The sequence below is a fragment of the Balaenoptera ricei genome, chromosome 5, assembly GCF_028023285.1.
Source record: "Balaenoptera ricei isolate mBalRic1 chromosome 5, mBalRic1.hap2, whole genome shotgun sequence".
NCBI classification, from domain to species: domain Eukaryota; kingdom Metazoa; phylum Chordata; class Mammalia; order Artiodactyla; family Balaenopteridae; genus Balaenoptera; species Balaenoptera ricei.
This window is the reverse complement of record NC_082643.1, coordinates 46,669,994-46,691,933: the sequence shown is the minus strand read 5'-3', so window position 1 is coordinate 46,691,933 and position 21,940 is coordinate 46,669,994. Positions and strand designations below refer to the sequence as shown.

Sequence of the window (21,940 nt, the reverse complement as noted above, 5' to 3'; positions counted from 1 at the left end):
TTAGACTACTTCAGAACATTGAAAAAGAAGGAAAACTTCTAAATTCATTTTATGAAGTGTGTTTAGCATTGATTCACAAACCTTACAAAGCTTGTATGTAACGAGATATCTACTAACTAACTTTGCTTATGAATATGATACAAAAATCTTAAATAAAATACTACAGTGCATCAAAAAATAATACATCATGATTAAGTGCAGTTTATCCTGAGAATACAGGGGTGATTCAATAGAAGTAGATAGGAAACAATAAAATCCATCATATAAACAATGGTAAGGCGAAAAATCTTGATCATTTCTATTTTGGTTATTTATTACTACAAATCAAACCACCTAAAACTCAGTGGTTAATAGTAATCATTTATTTATTTGCTCATGAGTCTTCAATTTGGGCATATTTTGGTGGGGGTAGCTTATCTTTACTCTGTGTGGCATCTGTTGGAACTAGAATATCCAAGATGGCTTCTTCAGTTACATGTCTTCTCATCTGGGACGGCTGGGTGTTGCCCAAACATCTCCCTCTCTTCATATGGACTCTCCAAGTAGTTAGCTTGGGATTTCATATAATAGGACAGATTCAGAGTAGCAGGACTTCTTACACATGGTGGCTGGCTTCCCCAAAGTGCAAAAGTGGAAGTTTTCTGGCATTTTAATGTCATTTCTTAATGTCACTTCTGCTACATTGTATAGGTCAAAGAGAGGAGTAGATTCTACCTCTTAGTGAGAGAGAGCAAAACTCATGTTATAAAATAAAAAAAGAATGCATGAGATGGGGGATATTGTTGCAACCATCTTTAGAAACATAAGCTATGACATTTAGAAATTTAAAGTAATCCTGGGAAATGATCATCAGTTTTTGAGGGTTTTTGGGAACTAGACAATTTAATTATAAAATTAAAAAGTTATTTGCTTTGGAAAAAGCAAATAAGCGGTAATATCTACAAAAACCCTGAAAAAGAATAGCAGTGAGAGGGGGTAACTTTACCAGATATTAAAAGATATAGTTGCTGTAATCAAGATAGTGTGATACTAATGCACGAACAGACAAAGCAACTGAGCAAGACATAAAACATAGGAATAGACTCAGGCATATATGGAAATTCATTATTTGATAAAGACATCATCTCATATCAGTGTAGAAAACAAAGGTGGACTTTTAAGTAAATGGTGTTGGGAATAGGCAAATGGAAAAAGTTAGAAGTGGATCAATTTATCACACAGACAATTATGGTACATTCCAAGGAATTAGAGATATAAATGTTAAAACAAATAAAAAAAGAAACCATTCAAGTTCTAGAAGAAAACAACATGAATTCCTCCATAATTTGTAAGTGATTCAAAATCCATAGTCAGGAAGGGAAAGATTGATAATTTGATAACACAAAACATTTTCTTGGTTAAATGCACTCTAAGCAGAGTAGGATGACAGATGAAAAACTGGGAAAATATTTGCAATTCATATCACAGAGAATAGCTAAAATTCTGCATGTTTAAAGAAGAAGATAGAAAAGAGGCCAAGAATATTATAGGAAAATGAGGTATCGACATATAGTTCACAGAAAAAGAAATGCAAATAGTCTAAACATATGAAAATATGTTCACTTTTTTAAAAAAATAAGATAAATACAAAAAGTGTACTGAGATAGTTTCTCACCTATCAAATCAGGAAAAATCTAAAAGCTTTGGAACATACTTTTTTGGCGAGTCTGTGCAGAAACTTATAAATGGTACTCTTATAAATGACAGGGAGGACTGCAAAATAGCCCAACCCCTTGAAGGAGAATTTGATAATATTTAACAAAATAAAATACTCATGCACTCTTTGACCAGGAATTCTGCACCAAGGAATTTATTCCAAAAATATACTGGCGAAAAATATGAAATGACCTATGCCCAAAGCTATAAGCAATACTTGTCATAACAAATAACAGAGAACAACCCAAATGACCATAAGTAGCTAAGTGACTATATTATAATAGAGTACTATACAACTAAAAAAGGAGTGAAAATGTCTCTTACTGCTATAGCATAATTCCCTGAATATAATGCTAAGTGAAAAAGCAAGGTTGAGATAAATGAGTATAGGATGCTACTATTTACAAAATAAATATAGAGCTAGCTAGCTAGATGATAGATAGATATGCTTATATTTTAAAAAATAACAGTAAAAAAGGCAATATAAAACTAATCCTTTTGTTTAAAATGATGATCTATATAGAAGGGAGGTAATAGAACAGGATAGAGGGAACTGGGGGAGATACAAGCTAGACTTCTTTAAATCTCTAAATTGTAGATTTGACTTTAGAATTCTAAGAATATTTTCTATAATTATAAGGCAAATTTTAAAATAGCTTAAAAACTGAAATAAAATTAATAAATGAACCTAATTATGTTTCTAGTTGGGATCATAGCTATAAAGAAGGGATCTTTTTCAAGTGTGGTGACTTTACAACACAGTAATGTGGTCATGCATCCCTACTGGGATATACCCTAAGGAAAAAAAGATCTGCAAAAAGTCTTAAAGTTTTTTCAAAGCATATTGTTGATGATAATATTGGCAATTTTATTTTGAGACTCTATTTGTGATAAAGCAAATGAATTATTGTGTTGGAGATTTTGAACCTCAGGATTTTTGTTTTGGATGAAAGGAGATTGTGGTTGTTAGGAGAATGTACCTCACATAAGGAGTGTAATTAACTGAGGGCCCCATCAGATGGTTTTGAAACCTATTGCGCATTTGCACCCAGGCCACACCTCCCATAGGCTGCTTTCCCTCAGCGACTGAGTGTGGCAGGGATATTAAGGGCAGATCCATTTCTGGGGGCTGTAACTCTTTATTGGCTGACTTTGGTTCAAGGACATACGTAGAGCTTAGCTGAACCTTCCTAAGCATAGCAGTTTAGGTCTCTCTTTCTGTCTCCTCATTCTAATGTTGTCCCATCTTTCCTAAACTCTCTTTATCACTAAGGGTCAGACTTGCATCACAGTACTGCAACTTTTATTAAAGGGCTAACACAGGGGTTCATACAGGGGACATCAGGCAGCAAGCCTTCCTAACAGCCTTCTTTAGGTATCTTTCTCCTCAAGGTCCCACATGGATACCCCTCTCCTCCCATACAGCGCCCCCCTCGTCTGTATACTCTTCTGCTCTGAGCACCCATATGTCCACTATTCCCGATACGTGACAGACCTTACTGCCTCATACAGTTGTTGAGAAATGCAGTGTGGGCTTCTGCTTAGACTGCTTTTCTCTGGTGAGGAATTGCCCCCTGGAATTTCATTGTATCAAATTGTCTTCCTCCTTATATAGAATCTTCCAAAAATTATTAACAAGAGACACACACATAAAGGCTAGGTATAAATAGCATAAAGATGTTGAGCCTCAAGACCTTCAGCTTTCTAAAGCCTCATGTGCATGACAACCTCGGCGTTCTATAGAGCAATAAGGCTGATTCCCACAGATAGAGAGGAGTTTGGAGGCAAGCATATCAAACCAGTGTTTACTTTCCTTGCTTTCTATTTTCTCACTGACTTTCACTGTATAAATATAACCAGAAGATGAGGGAATATACTTCAAACCAGATAAAAGATTTAGCTGCCTCCCAGAGGAGAGTAAAAGTAAAGTTATATATTAATGTGTTTACAGAATAAAAGCAAACACGTTCAGAAACTAAGAGCATTTATTTTCTCTCTAAGCAACTTTTTTTCTCCTCAAAGTGTGAGAACATCTTAACCTACCATATTTAAGAATTAACTAGAGAAACTTGCCAAATGTACCAAAAACTGAGGAGTTCATTGACACTTTCTCACACAGAAGCCAAACCATTTTGTTCCCTCAAAGAAAAGCACAAATTTTCATCCACGCGAAGTGGAGTTTGACTGATGGAAGATACAGCAGATTTTTCAGGACTCCCACTTGGGTTTTTCTCAAAATAGAAAATGAAAAGAAACAGCTGTCCAGTGTGCATGTTAGCACTTCTTGTCTTTCGTCCATGTGCTTCTGACAGTTGAAGTTTTTTCCCAGAGATGTTGATAGCTTTACTGTACATTTGATAATTTAAAAACTCTTTCACACAGAAAAGGGTGGGAAGGTGGTGCCGTTCATCTTCTTAATGGAAATTTGATTCTCATTCCTTCTCACCAATAAATGAATCTCATTTCTCAAGGAGTCTCCTTTTCTGAAATTTATTAGAATATAAATTGATGACCTCCTGGAAATTCTGTGGGAATCACAGTATATGGTATAAAAGTTCCTAAACCTTAAATGTCTCCAAATGTATTCCTGACTGATTTGACTCCTAAGGAACATTGTTTCAATTACATTTTAAGAAAAGAAAGAAAGAAAAGCCACCAAGAATAGCTTACACGAAAAGACAGGAGACTCAAAACCACACACTGGATTTAGCTCCACTATTTTTTTCCTCTTGGATCTTCAAAAAATCATCCCTCCAGTATTAAAGGTGGATTTATGCTCAAAGGAAAGGACTTGAAATTGTTCACTGGTTCCTTTTTTCCTTCTACACAATTTCTGGTATTCATTCTGGTGGTATTCAGAGGACATACAAATCAGACATAAAAGTATGTACATACAAAACATAAAAGTAATCAGGGAAATGCAAATTAAAGGCATGATGAGATACTAGTACAAATACACTGAGTTGCTTAATATTAAAAAGTCCTAAAATGCAACATTTGGGGAATGATATGGAGCAAAAAGAACTCTCATGTTCTGGTAGTAGGAGTGTAAATTGGTTCAACCGTTTTGGAAAGAAGCTGGCATTATTTTGTAAAGTTAAAGTTACAAGTATCCTACAACACAGCTGTTCCATTGCTAGCTACATATCTTAGAGAAATTTATGCTCAGGACACATGTACAGGAAATTCTAGCAGCATGTTTATAATACACCCAAACGAGAAACAACTTTGAGGTCTATGTTAATAAAAAGGCTAAATAAATAATTGTATATTCATGTAGAAGAATTCAGTGAAAGTGAGGTACAGCCCCATGTATCAGCATGTATGCAAAAATGTACATCAAAAATATTAATGAAAGAAACAGTATGTTAAAAATAACACACTTCATGATCCCATTTGTAGAAAGTTCAAAAACAGGCAAATTAAACTATATTGTTTGGGGATACATACTTAAGTGATAAAGGGTAATGATGATCATGAAAGTTGAAGACAGATAAGGGAAAAGCATGGGAGTGGATTTCATGAGAGTAAGAAAGTGGTTACCTGTGGTGATGATGGTGGTGGGAGATGGAGTTGTGAGCAGGAAGGAGTAAGCGGGGGTCCTGGAGTGTCATCATTATTCTGTGTCTTGACTAAGTTATGAGTTACAGGGGTTGGCTTTGTCATAACGGATTAACTAACTCTACGTTTTATGCTGTTTTTATGTGTGTTAGTTACATTCCACACATATAAAAGTTAAAATAGTCCTATAATGCATGTATTATTTTCATCTAAATTCACATTCAAGATAAGGAACAGGAAGTTTTTCTCTATGCTATTTGAGGCAAACTCCTATGGTCTGGCATTTGGAGTTTTTCTGTGGTTATCTGGCTTGAAATTATTTGCACCTTGCTAAGGATAGCTGGAGAGGAGCAAATAGCTGACTGCAGTAACTTAATCTAGCATATCTCAAGAGGTAAAAACTTGCTAAGTTACCCCACATGATAAAAGAGAATTTGAAATATCAAAGTTGTACCAAAGAAGTGATAAGGCAAGCAAGACAGAATATTGCAGGAAAAAATAAAATGTGGGAAATGAGTTCTGAAGGGAGAAAGAATATGCTATGAATAGAATTGTGTGCACCTCTCACCCCACTCCCACCCTGCCAAATTCATATGCTGAAACCCTAACCCCCAGTGGGATGGTATTTGGAGACTGGCCTTTGGCAGGTAGTTGGGTTTAGATGAGATTATGATGGTGGGGTCTTCGTGACGGGTTTAGTGCTCATACAAGAAGAGATACCAGAGAGTTTGCTCTTGTTCTCTCTCTGCCCTGTGAGGGCACAGTGAGAAGGCAGCCAGCTGCAAGGTAAAGAGAAACAGAACATGCTGGTACCCTATCCTCAGACTTCCAATGTCCAGAACTGTGATAAATAAATTTCTGTTATTGAAGCCACCCAGTCTATGGGCATAATAAAATACTATGGTATTTTACTACGGCAGCCTGAGCTGATTAATACAGAATAAATATACAATGACAAATTAAGAAAAGGAATGTGAAGAGTTACCAATTTAAAGATATTTATAAAACATTTTATTGGGGGAAAAATCAGATTTTTTTCCAACTAATTTATGTAAAGGACAAAACAAGAGGTATCATGTTGTCTTGGAAAAAATGTGCGAGATCATCACTCTCTGACAAAGCAACAGATGCCCTATGATAAAGGACTATAAAAACGTATCTCCCTATTTCATACTCAAACACTCAAATGACTTATCTAAAAATTCACACATTGTTTTAACTAAAATTATATATTTTTTATCAACTTTGCAAACAATTTTTTCCATTTTGGCCTCTAAAAAAATCAAAATTATATTATTTGAGACCATACAAATACACATACATACAAATAGTTTTGTCAGTAAACTCATCATGGGAAATAAAACTGTTTATGAAAACTACTTTTTCATAAAAAGTGTGCTTGTTTCTTAAGAAGATAATATTATAGAGCTTTTATAATAAATTTTTTACTCATTTACTATTTTTTACTTTATTTTTTACTATAACTCTCCATTTAATTTTTCCAAATTGAGTTACTAAAAATCCTTTTAAAGAAACTGAGGCACAGAGAGGTTGAAATACATATTGAAACAAGTGCTAATGAGTTGAATGTAAATTCTAGAAATATGAAATGTGAATGTGGGATATATAAGCAATGTAATTAAATCATAAAACCAGTAGCCTAATTTTTGAGGATTAAGAATATATTTAAAGTCATTCATGTAGAATTATATAAATACGTTTAGCTAATGATTAAACAAGGTTGGTAAAAATTAACTCATCCATATGATTTTTACGCCATTTTGAAAGTGTGGTGGAGTGTAAACAACAAAGATGGAGTATTTGCCTGTATAAAACTTATAACCCTCAGATTCTGTAACAGAACTACTTCACTTCTTGAGGAAGTAACTCCTTTTGTAATATTTACTTAAGCAAGGTTTCTCAGGTCACTGACTGTTAAATAAATCTGGTTAAGTAAGAGTAATGCATGTTAAAGATTTAAGAATTCCTTACCACACACTCGGTATTACCTTTCTTTTCCAATATTTCTCCTTGCTGAGAAGTTTCAGGTTCTCAGATGTAGCATGTTATAATAATTGATTATTTATATAACTTTTTATTACTCTGCTGCAAATAGCTTAAGGGTTATAGACTGTATCCTCTCTGTTCCCAATTTATATAACAAAAATACTTTTATCTTCATAGAGGTTATAAGAAATGATGTAAGTCTGTGTATGTAAGACTTGAACAATATGCTCTTAATGTATTGTCAGTGTGACAGTCACATTTCTTAAATTAATGATGTTTGGTGATTGATGAGAGAGTATGATCATTTTACATTACAAGTTGTACAGCTGCTAGGGGGCTTAGAGATTATTTAGCCCATCATGAAAGCCAGGTTCAGAAAAACATGATGACTTGGACTAATCAGTTGGTAAATGGATAAGAATTAAAGACTGATGTCCCATCTTATATTTCAGTTTAATTTCCATTATCTCATGCTTCCATTTAAAATACTTAACATTTTGACTGTTTAAAAAACAATTCATTTTAATTAATAAGCAATACAGTCTCCTGTGATATCCTCAGAATATTACGGATAAGGTTAAAGTCTAGTTTGATCACCAAGCCAATCCCATAACAACATCTTTGTCGGAAGGGTGAGCAATTTCATATGGTGAACGTATCTGTTTAGATTAAGTTTAGTTAAAAATAATAGAAAAACCCAAAATGACAGTGGCTGAAACCAAATATAAACCCTTTTTAGTCTCATATTCCAGATATCCAGATGTTGTCAATCAAGGCTGGGTTGGTCCTCCAGGGTGTCAGGGACTCTCCTTCTTTCTCTTGTTTCTCCATAAAAGTGGCCTCCCACTTAAGTCAAGATGGCAGCTGGAGCAACAGTCATTATATGGCATTCCAACTACATGCAAAATGGCACCCACCCCCTTTAAGTACAGAAGTTGTATGTAATTTTCACTTGTGCAAAAATTGTGCAAAAATTAGTCATATGGGCATAAATAGCTGCAAAAAAGCCTAGAAAATGTAGTCTTTATTCCAGGAAGCTACATGCTCAGGTGAAAACCGGGGTTTTATTTTTATGGAAAAAGGGAAAACAGTGTGGGTCAAAGTAAGTGTCCAGGGACAGCAAAAAATTCTACTGCAATTATTTCCTTTTCCTGCCCTGCCCAGATACCTGCTAAAAACCTCAGTTGTTTGCAAGTGAGCTAGGCCTGGCAGAATATTAGGAGTTCCTTCCCTGCTAGTGAATGGTACCTAGAAATCTATTCTTCTGACTTTTCATGTCTGATGAACTTGGGAATAATTTTGATCTTCCTTGGCACTCTTATAAACATCTACTCCCAGGAACAATAACAACAATGCAACAAAACAGTAAGTTGAAAAATATGTGATAAAATGAACAACTCACCAAATGATACTATATATGCTTTTATGGGTACACAAGTATATACGTAAACAATAGACAATAACCTTGAAGGATGCATGCAGAAATGATAATGATGGTTACCTTTGGTGTTTTGAGGCTGGGGTTGGTGATCAAACTGGACTTTAACTTATCTGTAATGTTCTAAAGATTTACAGCAAAGTAAGGTGTATTTGGGGAGGTGGGAGGAGTGAGGAGTAGACTTACTATATGGAAACCTTTAGGAGCTCTGCAGTATCTTAGCTAGATAACCATCGTATCAATTATAGGTTTTGGTTGTGAGCAATAGAAACCAATTCTAATGAACTAAATAAAAAAAGAGATTTATTGGAGGAGCACTGGTTATCATAGATTTGAAGAAACAATTGAATGATGAGGTTATGTAGTAGGAATTAAGGACAATCACTACAATTCCAGTTGCTTTTCATCCTTGTGTCTCTCTGTTTATGATGTACGTTCTCTTGAGGTTAAGTGATATTGGTTAAGCTTGAGGCATATTCATTCACTGGGGTTTGGGAGGTAAGAGTTGTGAGTGAGTGGGTACCTTAAATGACTGTGTTACCAAAGCACAGAATGTGGGAGGGACAATTTTCCAAATAAAAATTAGGTTCTGTTATCAAAAGTGGGAAGGGATGTCAGGGAGGCAAAACCAACAGGTGTCTATGACTATCACAGAAGACCACATACCAAAGTCTATTTCATTCCTTCAACCATAATTTTTAGAAGTTTTGTGGGGTCTGTGGGCAAATATTATGCTTTGGAGCTAAGATTAGTGATCTTAATTTCCAAAAGCATCTTTATTTGGTTAAATTGCAATGAACCACATTATTATTATTTTTTTAACATCTTTATTGGAGTACAATTGCTTTACAAAGGTGTGTTAGTTTCTGCTTTATAACAAACTGAATCAGTTATACATATACATATGTTCCCATATCTCTTCTCTCTTGCGTATCCCTCCCTCCCTCCCACCCTCCCTATCCCACCCCTCTAGGCGGTCACAAAGCACCGAGCTGATCTCCCTGTGCCATGTGGCTGCTTCCCACTAGCTATCTGTTTTACATTTGGTAGTGTATATATGTCCATGCCACTCTCTCACCCTGTCACATCTTACCCTTCCCCCTCCCCATATCCTCAAGTCCATTCTCTAGTAGCTCTGTGTCTTTATTCCCATCTTGCCACTACATTCTTCATGACCTTTTTTTTTTCCTTAGATTCCATATATATGTGTTAGCATACTGTATTTGTTTTTCTCTTTCTGACTTACTTCACTCTGTATGACAGACTCTGACTCCATCCACCTCACTACAAATACCTCCATTTCATTTCTTTTTATGGCTGAGTAATATTCCATTGTATATATGTGCCACATCTTCTTTATCCATTCATCCGATGATGGACGCTTAGGTTGCTTCCATGTCCTGGCTATTGTAAATAGAGCTGCAATGAACATTTTGGTACATGACTCTTTTTGAATTATTGTTTTCTCAGGGTATATGCCCAGTAGTGGGATTGCTGGGTCATATGGCAGTTCTATTTTTAGTTTTTTAAGAAACCTCCATACTGTTCTCCATAGGGGCTGTATCAATTTACATTCCCACCAACAGTGCAAGAGTGTTCCCTTTTCTCCACGCCCTCTCCAGCATTTATTGTTTCTAGATTTTTTGATGATGGCCATTCTGACTGGTGTGAGATGATATCTCATTGTAGTTTTGATTTGCATTTCTCTAATGATTAATGATGTTGAGCATTCTTTCATGTGTCTGTTGGCAATCTGTATATCTTCTTTGGAGAAATGTCTATTTAGGTCTTCTGCCCATTTTTGGATTGGGTTGTTCGTTTTTTTGTTATTGAGCTGCATGAGCTGCTTGTAAATCTTGGAGATGAATCCTTTGTCAGTTGCTTCATTTGCAAATATTTTCTCCCATTCTGATGGTTGTCTTTTGGTCTTGTTTATGGTTTCCTTTGCTATGCAAAAGCTTTTAAGTTTCATTAGGTCCCATTTGTTTATTTGTGTTTTTATTTCCATTTCTCTAGGAGCTGGATCAAAAAGGATCTTGCTGTGATTTATGTCACAGAGTGTTCTGCCTATGTTTTCCTCTAAGAGTTTGATGGTGTCTGGCCTTACAGTTAGGTCTTTAATCCATTTTGAGTTTATTTTTGTGTATGGTGTTAGGGAGTGTTCTAATTTCATACTTTTACATGTACCTGTCCAGTTTTCCCAGCACCATTTATTGAAGAGGCTGTCTTTTCTCCACTGTATATGCTTGCCTCCTTTATCAAAGATAAGGTGACCATATGTGCGTGGGTTTATCTCTGGGCTTTCTATCCTGTTCCATTGATCTATGTTTCTGTTTTTGTGCCAGTACCAAACTGTCTTGATTACTGAAGCTTTGTAATATAGTCTGAAGTCAGGGAGCCTGATTCCTCCAGCTCCATTTTTCGTTCTCAAGATTGCTTTGGTTATTCGGGGTCTTTTGTGTTTCCATACAAATTGTGAAATTTTTTGTTCTAGTTCTGTGAAAAATGCCAGTGGTAGTTTGATAGGGATTGCATTCAATCTGTAGATTGCTTTGGGTAGTAGAGTCATTTTCACAATGTTGATTCTTCCAATCCAAGTACATGGTATATCTCTCCATCTATTTGTATCATCTTTAATTTCTTTCATCAGTGTCTTATAATTTTCTGCATACAGGTCTTTTGTCTCCTTAGGTAGGTTTATTCCTAGATATTTTATTCTTTTTGTTGCAATGGTAAACGGGAGTGTTTTCTTAATTTCTCTTTCAGATTTTTCATCATTAGTATATAGGAATGCAAGAGATTTCTGTGCATTAATTTTGTATCCTGCTACTTTACCAAATTCATTGATTAGCTCTAGGAGTTTTCTGGTAGCATCGTTAGGATTCTCTATGTATAGTATCATGTCATCTGCAAACAGTGACAGCTTTACTTCTTCTTTTCCGATTTGGATTCCTTTTATTTCTTTTTCTTCTCTGATTGCTGTGACTAACACTTCCAAAACTATGTTGAATAATAGTGGTGAGAGTGGGCAACCTTGTCTTGTTCCGGATCTTAGTGGAAATGGTTTCAGTTTTTCACCATTGAGGACAATGTTGGCTGTGGGTTTGTCATATATGGCCTTTATTATGTTGAGGAAAGTTCCCTCTATGCCTACTTTCTGCAGGGCTTTTATCATAAATGGGTGTTGAATTTTGTCAAAAGCTTTTTCTGCATCTATTGAGATGATCATATGGTTTTTCTCCTTCAATTTGTTAATATGATGTATCATGTTGATTGATTTGCATATATTGAAGAATCCTTACATTCCTGGAATAAACCCCACTGGATCATGGTGTATGATCCTTTTAATGTGCTGTTGGATTCTGTTTGCTAGTATTTTGTTGAGGATTTTTGCATCTATGTTCATCAGTGATATTGGCCTGTAGTTTTCTTTCTTTGTGACATCTTTGTCTGGTTTTGGTATCAGGGTGATGGTGGCCTCGTAGAATGAGTTTGGGAGTGTTCCTCCCTCTGCAATATTTTGGAAGAGTTTGAGAAGGATAGGTATTAGGTATTCTCTAAATGTTTGATAGAATTCACCTGTGAAGCCATCTGGTCCTGTGCTTTTGTTTGTTGGTATATTTCTTAATCACATTTTCAATTTCAGTGCTTGTGATTGGTGTGTTCATATTTTCTATTTCTTCCTGGTTCAGTGTCAGCAGGTTGTGCATTGCTAAGAATCTGTCCATTTCTTCCAGGTTGTCCATTTTATTGGCATAGAGTTGCTTGTAGTAATCTCTCATGATCGTTTGTATTTCTGCAGTGTCAGTGGTTACTTCTCCTTTTTCATTTCTAATTGTATTGATTTGAGTCTTCTCCCTTTTTCTCTTGATGAGTCTGGCTAATGGTTTATCAATTTTGTTTATCTTCTCAAAGAACCAGCTTTTAGTTTTATTGATCTTCGCTATTGTCTCCTTCATTTCTTTTTCATTTATTTCTGATCTGATCTTTATGATTTCTTTCCTTCTGCTAGCTTTGGGGTTTTTTTGTTCTTCTTTCTCTGATTGCTTTAGGTGCAAGGTTAGGTTGTTTATTCGAGATGTTTCCTGTTTCTTGATGTAGGCTTGTGTTGCTGTAAACTTCCCTCTCAGAACTGCTTTTGCTGCATCCCATAGGTTTTGGGTCGTTGTGTCTCCATTGTCATTTGTTTCTAGGTATTTTTTGATTTCCCCTTTGATTTCTTCAGAGATCACTTCGTTATTAAGTAGTGTATTGTGTAGCCTCCATGTGTTTGTAATTTTTACAGATCTTTTCCTATAATTGATATCTAGTCTCATAGAGTTGTGGTCAGAAAAGATACTTGATACGATTTCAATTTTCTTAAATTTACCAAGGCTTGATTTGTGACCCAAGATATGATCTATCCTGGAGAATGTTCCATGAGCACTTGAGAAAAATGTGTATTCTGTTGTTTTTGGGTGGAATGTCCTGTAAATATCAATTAAGTCCATCTTGTTTAATGTACCATTTAAAGCTTGTGTTTCCTTATTTATTTTCATTTTGGATGATCTGTCCATTGGTGAAAGTGGGGTGTTAAAGTCCCCTACTATGATTGTGTTACTGTTGAGTTCCCCTTTTATGGCTGTTAGTATTTGCCTTATGTATTGAGGTGCTTCTATGTGGGGTGCATAAATATTTACAATTTTTATACCTTCTTCTTGGATTGATCCCTTGATCATTGTATAGTGTCCTTCTTTGTCTCTTGTAATAGTCTTTATTTTAAAGTCTATTTTGTCTGATATGAGAATTGCTACTCCAGCTTTCTTTTGTTTTCCATTTGCATAGAATATCTTTTTCCATCCCCTCACTTTCAGTCTGTATGTGTCCCTAGGTCTGAAGTGGGTCTCTTGTAGACAGCATATATATGGGTCTTGTTTTTGTATCCCTTCAGCCAGTCTGTGTCTTTTGGTGGGAGCATTTAATCCATTTACACTTAAGGTAATTATCGATATGTATGTTCCTATTCCCATTTTCTTAAATGTTTTGGGTTTGTTATTGTAGATGTTTTCCTTCTCTTGTGTTTCTTGCCTAGAGAAGTTCCTTTAGCATTTGTTGTAAAGCTGGTTTGGTGGTGCTGAACTCTCTCAGCTTTTGCTTGTCTGTAAAGGTTTTAATTTCTCCCTCAAATCTGAATGAGATCCTTGCTGGGTAGAGTAATCTTGGTTGTAGGTTTTTCTCCTTCATCACTTTAAGTATATCCTGCCACTCCCTTCTGGTTTGCAGAGTTTCTGCTGAAAGATCAACTGTTAACCTTATGGGGATTCCCTTGTGTGTTATTTGTTGTTTTTCCCTTGCTGCTTTTAATATGTTTTCTTTATATTTAATTTTTGACGGTTTGATTAATATGTGTCTTGGCGTGTTTCTCTTTGGTTTTATCCTGTATGGGACTCTCTGTGCTTCCAGGACTTGATTAACTATTTCCTTTCCCATATTAGGGAAGTTTTCAACTATAATCTCTTCAAATATTTTCTCAGTCCCTTTCTTTTTCTCTTCTTCTTCTGGGACCCCTATAATTCGAATGTTGGTGCGTTTAATGTTGTCCCAGAGTTTTCTGAGACTGTCCTCAATTCTTTTCATTCTTTTTTCTTTATTCTTCTCTGCAGTAGTTATTTCCACTATTTTATCTTCCAGGTCACTTACCCGTTCTCCTGCCTCTGTTATTCTGCTATTGATCCCTTCTAGAGTATTTTTAATTTTACTTATTGTGTTTTTCATCGTTGCTTGGTTCCTCTTTAGTTCTTCTACGTCCTTGTTAAATGTTTCTTGCATTTTGTCTATTCTGTTTCCAAGATTTTGGATCATCTTTACTATCATTATTCTGAATTCTTTTTCAGGTAGACTGCCTATTTCCTCTTCATTTGTTAGGTCTGGTGTGTTTTGACCCTGCTCCTTCATCTGCTGTATGTTTTTCTGTCTTCTCATTTTGCTTATCTTACTGTGTTTGGGGTCTCCTTTTCACAGACTGCAGGTTCGTAGTTCCCGTTGTTTTTGGTATCTGTCCCTAGTGGCTAAGGTTGGTTCAGTGGGTTGTGTAGGCTTCCAGGTGGAGGGGACTAGTGCCTGTGTTCTGGTGGATGAGGCTGGATCTTGTCTTTCTGGTGGGCACGTCCACGTCTGGTGGTTTGTTTTGGGGTGTCTGTGGCCTTATTATGATTTTAGGCAGCCTCTCTGCTAATGGATGGGGCTCTGTTCCTGTCTTGCTAGTTGTTTGGCATAGGGTGTCCAGCACTGTAGCTTGCTGGTTGTTGAGTGAAGCTGGGTCTTGATGTCGAGATGGAGATCTCTGAGAGATTTTTGCCGTTTGGTATTACGTGGAGCTGGGAGGTCTCTTGTGGACCAGTGTCCTGAAGTTGGCTCTCCCACCTCAGAGGCACAGCCCTGATGCTTGGCTGGAGCACCAAGAGCCTTTCATCCACATGGCTCAGAATAAAAGGGAGAAAAAATGGAAAGAAAGAAAGAAAGAGGATAAAATAAAATAAAATAAAATAAAGTAAAGCTATTATGATAAAAAATAAGAAAAAAATTATTAAGAAAAAATTTATTAAGAGAAATTTTAAAAAATTTTTTTAAAAATAAATTTATTAATTTTTTTTAATAAAAAGTAAGGAAAAAGTTAAAAAATTGTTAAGAAAAAATTTTTTTGATTTTTTAAAATAAAAAATAAGAAAAAACTTATTAAGAAAAAATTTTTTAATTTTTTAAAATAAAAAATAAGGAAAAAATTATGAAGAATAAAATTGTTAAGAAAAAAATTTTTTTTTTTTAAATTTATTTATTTATTTATTTATTTATTTATGGCTGTGTTGGGTCTTCGTTTCTGTGCGAGGGCTTCCTCCAGCTGTGGCAAGCGGGGGCCACTCCTCACTGCGGTGCGCTGGCCTCTCACTATTGCGACCTCTCCCGTTGCGGAGCACAGGCTCCAGACATGCACGCTCAGCAGTTGTGGCTCACGGGCCCAGCCGCTCCGCGGCATGCGGGATCCTCCCAGACCGGGGCTCGAACCCGTGTCCCCTGCATTGGCAGGCAGACTCCCAACCACTGCGCCACCAGGGAAGCCCCAAGAAAACAAAATTTTTAAGTAAAAAAAAACAAAAAACGGACGGACCGAACCCTAGGACAAATGGTGAAAGCAAAGCTATACAGACAAAATCTCACCCAGAAGCATATACATATACATTCACAAAAAAAAGGGAAAGGGGAAAAATTAATATATCCTGCTCCCAAAGTCCACCCCCTGAATTTGGGATGATTCGTTGTCTATTCAGGTATTCAACAGATGCAGGTACATCACGTTGTTTGTGGAGCTTTAATCTGCTGCTTCTGAGGCTGCTGGGAGAAATTTTGCTTTCTCTTGTTTGTTCATACAGCTCCCGGGATTCAGCTTTGGATTTGGACCCGCCTCTGCGTGTAGGTCGCCTGAGGGTGTCTGTTCTTCGCTCAGACAGGACGGGGTTAAAGGAGCAGCTGCTTCCGGGGCTCTGGCTCACTCAGGCCGGGGGGAGGGAGCGGTACAGAGGAGGCGGGGCGAGCCTGCGGCGGCAGAGGCCAGCGTGACGTTACAGCAGCCTGAGGAGCACCGTGCGTTCTCCTGGGGAAGTTGTCCCTGGATCATGGGACCCTGGCAGTGGCGGGCTGCACAGGCTCCGGGGAGGGGCGGTGTGGAGAGTGACCTGTGCTCACACACAGGCTTCTTGGTGGCAGCAGCAGCAGCCTTAGCGTCTCATGCCTGTCTCTGGGGTCCGCGCTGATAGCCGCGGCTCGCGCCCATCTCTGGAGCTCGTTTAGGCGGCGCTCTTAATCCCCTCTCCTTGCGCGCCAGGAAACAAAGAGGCAAGAAAAAGTCTCTTGCCCCTTGGGCAGCTCCAGACTTTTTCCCGGACTCCCTCCGGGCTAGCTGTGGCGCACTAACCCCTTCAGGCTGTGTTCACGCCGCCAACCCCAGTCCTCTCTCGACCGAAGCCGGAGCCTCAGCTCCCAGCCCCGCCCACCCCGGCGGGAGAGCAGACAAGCCTCTCGGGCTGGTGAGTGCTGCTCAGCACCGAGCCTCTGTGCGGGAATCTCTCCGCTTTGCCCTCCATACCCCTGTGGCTGCGCTCTCCTCTGTGGCTCCGAAGCTTCTCCCCTCTGCCACCCGCAGTCTCCACCCGCGAAGGGGCTTCCTAGTGTGTGGAAACCTTTCCTCCTTCACGGCTCCCTCCCACTGGTGTGGGTCCCGTCCCTATTCTTTTGTCTGTTATTTCTTTTTTCTTTTGCCCTACCCAAGTACGTGGGGAGTTTCTTGCCTTTTGGGAGGTCTGACGTCTTCTGCCAGCGTTCAGTGGGTGTTCTGTAGGAGCAGTTCCATGTGTAGATGTATTTCTGATGTATCTGTGGGAAGGAAGGTGATCTCCGTGTCTTACTCTTCCACCATCTTGCCCAGACCCCCTGAACCACGTTATTTAACACATTTTGTATACCTTTAAATTTTACTCAGAAGTTGTTTTCTTTATTGCTCTTGTTTACTGAGCTATCTACTCTCAGCTTTTGTTTGGTTATGCTATAGAAGCAAGGGGTACATAGGATACTGTTTACAGATATTTGCTACTCTTCCCTGGGCAGGATTATACTTTTCCATCCCATTGATTTCAGGCATGGCACTTGCTTTGGCCAATCAAATGTGAGTGGACGTGACATGAGTCTCTTACAAGCAGATGCTCTAAGAGCCAGTGTGTGACCATGTTCCCTCTGCACAATAACCAAAGATGTTTCAGATAGAGGCTATTTCATGAGCCTCCCAGTTCATCCCTTCAAGATGAAGAGCCACAATCAACCTGCTATTGATGCATAACATTATTGAGAAATAATCCTTTGTAATTATAAACCACAGACATTTGGGCCACTTGTTACTATAGTATAACCTAACCAGTCCTGATTGATACACTTGTAAAACTAATTCTCTGTTCAAACTTCCAAAGAATTTCTAACTCGTTCTGGTTTTAAATATAGACCATAAGCAGGAAATTAGGTAGAAACTGACCAGTGATGAAAAGATTAACCTGTGAGCAATGGAGAAACAATACATGTTTTCTGGGCAAGCTTCTGACAAAATAAATTTGATATTTTGGAGATTTAATGTCAGAGCAGTGCATAGGTATATTATAATATGGAAGACTCACTTTTGAATAGAACAGTAAATTGAGGAGTTTCTCAAATATCTGATTCTCTGCATTGGTACCAATGAGTAGTTTATGTATATTTAGAAATTTTGATTATTAGTTGATATTGATACTATAAGCCAAGGCACATAAAACTAGAAAAGGAAAAGCTGACAAGCTGTGATCAACTTAACGAGTTGAATTTATAGTTCAACAAAATAATCAGTAGGTTACATATTGTACATGCCTATATTGATTTAAAGAAACCTGGTAGTAATCTCTCTTTAACTCCTCACAAAAAGAAATCACCAGGTCTATTTCCCTCTTAAATATTTCCTTAATCTATCCCCTCTTATTCTTACCACCACTGCTTTGACTCGGGTCTTCATCATCTCTTACTAAAGCCCCCTAATTAATCTTTGCAGTGTGGCTCTCCTCCAGGCTATGTTTATCACAATGCCTGGACAGTATTACTGAAACACAAACGTGACCATCTTATTTCCTCGCATACGACCCTTGTGGTTCAACATCTCCTAGAAGATAAGGCTCAAGCTCCTTCATGTAGCATACAAGGCCTTCCTGGAAAGGCAGCATGGCCTAGTGGTTATGAGAATGAGTTTTAGAACCAGACTGCCTGAGTTTGAAAACAGGTCTGCTCCGATTAGCTGAGTGGCCTTAACTAAATATTTACAACAGTATGTCTGTAAAAATGTTAGCTTTTATTAATATTGTATGGTTTCTCCTTTACTTCCTGTGCTTACTTTCTGACTGTTTTGCAGTTACCCAAGGGCACCTGGCAGTTTTTCATCTCTGTTCTTTAATTCCTTTGACGTTACTCATAACTCTTTCCCTCTCCCACCACCCTCACCCCCAAACTGGCTAATGCTGTCTCATCTTTTAACATTTAGTTCAACGATGGTTTTAAAACTTAAGATTAAGTGACTTATTTATCTCTTGTAAAAATAAAATACAGTGTGTGTGTGTGAAAAAAAAAAGATTAAGTGACTTTTCCTTGAATAGGTAGGATATTTCTTTATGATTCAATATCCATCCATATCTCTATTATTACACTTATCACATGGTATGATATTATAATGTTCCTGTATCTGTTCACCTCTATGAGACCACAGGCAACTTGAAAGCAGGAATTATGTCTCATTCATCTTTCTCCCTAGTACCGTTCCTGGTACATAATAGACATGCAATAGAAATGTTTGTTCAATATATAGAAAATTGCTAAATAAAGAAATGATTATTATTTCGCAAATCACTCTTGAACTCACTCTTTATTTTGTGGTTCAGTGTTGCTTGATCAAGATCGCTGTGATAAATTTTCTTTAAAATTTATTTCCAGAGAAAGTCATTTCTCTCTTGAATTCTTAATGCTTTCTTTTATCTGGCAAAGATAACCTAGTTTCCTATCTTGCTTTGATTATCTCCACTCATAAAACTAAAATGGTGCTCTGTTCCAATAACTGAATTGGCTTAAGTGGCTAATATTTTAGTTTTCTTATATTAAATTAATAAATTGTACTTAAATTACAGGCAATTTAAAATTATTGTTTGTAGTGAGGGGAATAAATATATTGAATTTTCATGGCGTGATAAAAAGAATAAAATGGGCACATAAATGGAATTAACTGTATCTGGTGTGAGTATTGACATTATTTATAAACTTGATTCCAATTATTTGTAAATAAAGACTGTATAACTGTTTGAAATTAAATTGAAGAATCTAATAGATTATAATAATTGTGTATGGTTTATAATGATTTTGTATAATGTGTATATATAGTTTTAGTGTTAAAGGAATTGTCACTTGGAATAAAGAAGCATTGTTTTTTGTACCCAGAGTATTTTCAGCATATTTGTTTATCTAATATATTATAACCGAAGACCTGCTTTTTATAGGACATTAACAAGTGCTGGTAAAGACCTGCATGATAATTTTCTGAAGGCTCTGGCAATGAGAGAAGAAGACAATCGCAGTGGAATAGTGAGCGTGAGTACACTTCATTCAAAGGCTAAAAATGTATACCTTAAAGGCACAGTTAGTATATAATATGTAGTTAGTTAATAATATAACTTTTACTACTGTCTCTGAAAGGTAATTCATGAGGGATGTAATATAGCTCTTTATTATTTATATATTATAAGAATATATGTAGAAAAAATTTATTCCAATTTACATCTGTAGAAGTAGCCAAATGGTGAAAAATGTTAGTAGTATTCTACGTATTTGTTGTGGAGAAAATGTCTGTATTTGGCAGACTGGTTGTCATCTCCAACTCTGTGCTACTCCTATGTTGAAACTTCCTGCTTCTTTTCAACCCAAGCTCCTACTACACTTCTTCAAATCATGTCATCCACTCATCCCCAAGGTTTTCCCCCACCTACCTGATTCGCGCTACCTATAGAAGATAGAGTCTGCCCTATAGTCGTCCTATCTGACGAGGTGTGATAGAAACCACATAATGGAGAGATATGATTTTGAATCATACAAGGAGAGCATGCTCATGCTTTATTAAAATATGTGCTAGATCAAATATTTAAAATTGCTAATATTATTTGGAATATTTGCTTTCATGCTTTGCTAATATAAGATTGGTGATAACAGTCTTCTGTAAGTCTCAAAATGTTCCAAGTTAAGGATAAAAATAGACAAATATTCATGCTGAAACTGTAATAGTGAATTACAGAAAAATAATCAGAAGTAGTACAATGAAAAATTTAGAGCAACAGAAAAATATGTTATAAGGATGTCTATTTTTACCAAAGTTTTCTCAGTAAAAGAGTTGGCATTTTTCTCACTATCATGTCCCTTGAAAATTTCACATGCAGATAAAATCCTCAGTGTTCTTCAGAAAGAAAAAAAAAAAGCATGCCTTCGTTAGAGAATTGTATAGAATGATCCTGGACTTGAAAGCAGGGAAAGTTTCTTGGTGGAAGTGGGCTGAGTGAGGTTGGAAATATGGGTGGGGACTAGACTTAGAGGACTTTGTCAGTCACAACAGAAAAGTTTGGAATTTACCTGACCATTAATATAAGGAGCAGCTAGAAAGGTAGGAAGAAAGGCAGAAAAATGTGGTGACATAGGAATCCATGGTAAGGACTTTCAAGAAGGAACAAACGATCATCAGTGATCAAGCAGGATAAGAACTGAAAAAGGATCTGTTGTATTTGGGAACATGCACATTTAAAAGAAAAAAAAAAATTTGACATGAACAAATTCCATTCATAGGAAGGATAGAAGTAAGGTTTCTTAGGGTTGAAAAAAAAATGGCCCATGGTTAAACAGTAGCATCAACAAACACAAACAGCGTTAGAGACGCTAGGCCCATGTTTTTTTTTTACTGCAATGGTGTACTTCCTCTCAAAAATGTCTTTTTAACCTTTCTATCCTATTGGTATTTCCTTTAACAATGAATGATGACATCATCCACTCATTTACCCAGATCGGAAGTATGTAAGTTATAATAAACTTTTTTTTTAAAGTCTTTATTGAATTTGTTACAATATTGCTTCTGTTTTTTATATTTCGGTTTTTTGGCCACGAGGCACGTGGGATCTAGCTCCCCGACCAGGGATCGAACCTGCACCCCCTGCATTGGAGGTGAAGTCTTAACCACTGGCCCACTGGGGAAATCCCATAATAAACTCTTTATTCTCTCATCTAGATTCAAACACCCATCATATCTTAAATATATTACTCTAACAGCCTCCTAAATGATACACCTGTGTATTTTCTTGGCTGACTCCCATCCATTTTCCAATCACTCAACATATATTTCTTGTGTACCTGCTCAAGCCTGGAACTGTTTTAGTTGCTGGGACACTGGGGCACTGCAGAATCTATGACCTTAAAGTGTTTATATTTTAGAGAGGGAGATAAAAAATTAGTAAACAAAATAAAAATGGAACAATTAATTTCAGCTCTGTATAGGTGCTATGAAGAACATAGAATTAGAATATGGAATATAGAGAGATTGAATAGACAGTGGTCGGTTGCTTTATCTACTGTATACAGGAAAAATTACTTTAAGGAGGTGACATCTGTTGAGACTTG

The 21,940-nt window shown here is 36.9% G+C and overlaps 1 protein-coding gene across 2 annotated transcripts in view; it reads left to right on the top strand.

Moving 5' to 3' along the window:
- CFAP299 (cilia and flagella associated protein 299) overlaps positions 1-21,940 on the top strand; it is a 593,714-nt gene that overhangs the window by 205,265 nt on the left and 366,509 nt on the right. For both annotated transcript variants that reach the window (XM_059924005.1, XM_059924006.1), the window contains exon 3: positions 19,786-19,876. In XM_059924005.1, the coding sequence (XP_059779988.1) occupies positions 19,786-19,876 (91 nt within the window). The remainder of the gene's footprint in view (positions 1-19,785; positions 19,877-21,940) is intronic.